The 2,072-nt window shown below is 36.8% G+C and overlaps 1 protein-coding gene across 1 annotated transcript; it reads left to right on the top strand.

Annotated features, from left to right (window-relative positions):
• Window positions 1-1,224: 1,224 nt before the first annotated feature.
• On the top strand, window positions 1,225-1,749 carry LOC308435591 (large ribosomal subunit protein uL23-like). Its single transcript, XM_080936327.1, has one exon. It carries the CDS (start codon window positions 1,231-1,233, stop codon window positions 1,699-1,701), a length of 471 nt encoding a protein of 156 aa, XP_080792453.1. The 5' UTR covers window positions 1,225-1,230; the 3' UTR covers window positions 1,702-1,749.
• The last annotated feature ends 323 nt before the right edge of the window (window positions 1,750-2,072 follow it).

Here is a 2,072-nt window from a genome sequence, read left to right as displayed (position 1 = left end):
GACAACTGTGATAATTAACTCCAGGTAGCTCCTTACTTGTTATCATCACTCCTTAATGTGTCTATGAAAGTATTTCTAGAGGAGATTGGCTTATGAGTTGGTATCTTTTTCAATGAGGAAGGACACCATCCTTGTTCCTAGATACAACAAAAAGCTAGAGAAGATTCCGTTCTATATTGTGAAGCTATGAATGAACACTTGTATTCATTGCACTCAAACCTCGGCTCTCTGGACTCTAGATTTCAAGGTTCACCAGTGACTGGTTGGGTCCTCAGATATTTAAGACTGGCCTGATACTGGCAGCATGCTTTTTTGAGATTTTGCAGCTTGTAAACTTGCAACAAGTTTCCTGGTATCTCCACATTCAGATGCCTCTTATGGGACTTCCAGTGCCACTAACCACTGAAGTCAGTTATCTTAATAAATCCCCTTCTCCTATATTGATATGTATATTTCTATATCTAATAGTTCTGTTTCTCTAGTGAACCCCAATTTTTTTTTCTCTAGGGAAAGCCCCATATTTCCCTACAGTGTTGCTCGTGAAAGACAATTTAGATGGTTTATGGAAAAATCAAATATCCTACTTTTGTTATTAAAAGTTTTAGGAACATAGACAATACTTTATGAAGCCATGAAAACATTGATTTCTAAACATCCAAACTAGCAAACAAAAAAACATATCATATAGCTATCATGTTTAGGATTATTGATTGAAAATCCTCCAGAAAATACTGCCAGGCTTTTTTTAGTATCATTTTAAAGAAGCAATATAAAATAGTGAAATGTACATGGCATTCAAACTTAAAGGTTTTTTGTGTATTATATTGGTTGTATTAAACATAGATGTATGTGTTACATACAGCTTATATGTACATATCAGTGTTCACAGGAAAATTCCATATGACTATCCTGAAGATGTTTGAATACATTAGAACATTTAATAAAATGTCCAGTTTGAATTAAGAATTGAATAGAGATTCTTTTTCACAACAAATATACATGTGTGCATGTAAAATTGAAACAATGTAAATTCCACTTGTTGACTGGCAAGAATAGAAACAAAATAATCTCTAGAATATCATCCTGAGTGAGGTAACCCAGTCACAGAAGAACAGACATAATATGCAGTCACTGATAATTGGATACTAACCCTAGAAAGCTCTGAACACCCCAGAAACATCTCACAGGCCATATGAAGCTTAAGAATAACAAAGGCCCCTTTTCGCCAAGATGGCGCCGAAAGCAAAGAAGGAAGCTCCTGCCCCTTCCAAAGCCGAAGCCAAAGCAAAGGCCTTGAAAGCTAAGAAGGCAGTGCTGAAAGGCGTCCACAGTCACAAAAAGAAGAAGATCCGAACATCACCCACATTTCGGCGGCCCAAGACTCTGCAGCTCTGGAGGCAGCCAAAATATTCTCGAAAGAGTGCACCCAGGAGAAACAAGCTTGACCACTATGCTATCATCAAATTTCCACTGACCACTGAGTCAGCCATGAAAAAAATAGAGGACAACAACACTCTTGTGTTCATTGTGGATGTTAAGGCCAACAAGCACCAGATCAAACAGGCCGTGAAGAAACTCTATGACATTGATGTGGCCAAAGTCAATACCCTGATAAGGCCTGATGGAGAGAAGAAGGCGTATGTTCGCTTGGCTCCTGATTATGATGCTCTAGATGTTGCCAACAAGATTGGGATCATCTAAACTGAGTCCAGATGGCTAATTGTAAATATACACCTTTTTTTCACCACAAAAAAAAAAAAAAAAGAATAACAAAGGCCAAATATTGAAAGCCTCATTTCTTCTTAGGAAAAAAAAATAAGTGTATAGCACCTTCTCAGAGTTTGGTACACCTAGATCTTAAATCATTAATAATCCAAGAGTTAAGAATATAGCCTTGTGGCATATTTTCTTATTCCAAGATCATTATGTTTAATCTATACTCACCAAGAAAACTCTGTTCTGTTCTACATGTACTTTATGCTTAGCTAACTAGTGGGATTTCAATGTATGCTATCCAACCTCTAAAAGAATTTCCAAAATGCTTTTAAGAATCTGCACATGTATCTCTCTTC

Source organism: Micromys minutus (assembly GCF_963924665.1).
Source record: "Micromys minutus genome assembly, chromosome: 1".
Taxonomy (NCBI): domain Eukaryota; kingdom Metazoa; phylum Chordata; class Mammalia; order Rodentia; family Muridae; genus Micromys; species Micromys minutus.
Note: the sequence above shows the minus strand (reverse complement) of the source record. Positions and strands in the feature narration are given on the sequence as shown.

What these genes read in the sequence shown, in the direction of transcription:
- LOC308435591 (XM_080936327.1), top strand. Translation starts at nt 1,231, where the DNA reads ATGGCGCCGAAAGCAAAGAAGGAAGCTCCTGCCCCTTCCAAAGCCGAA.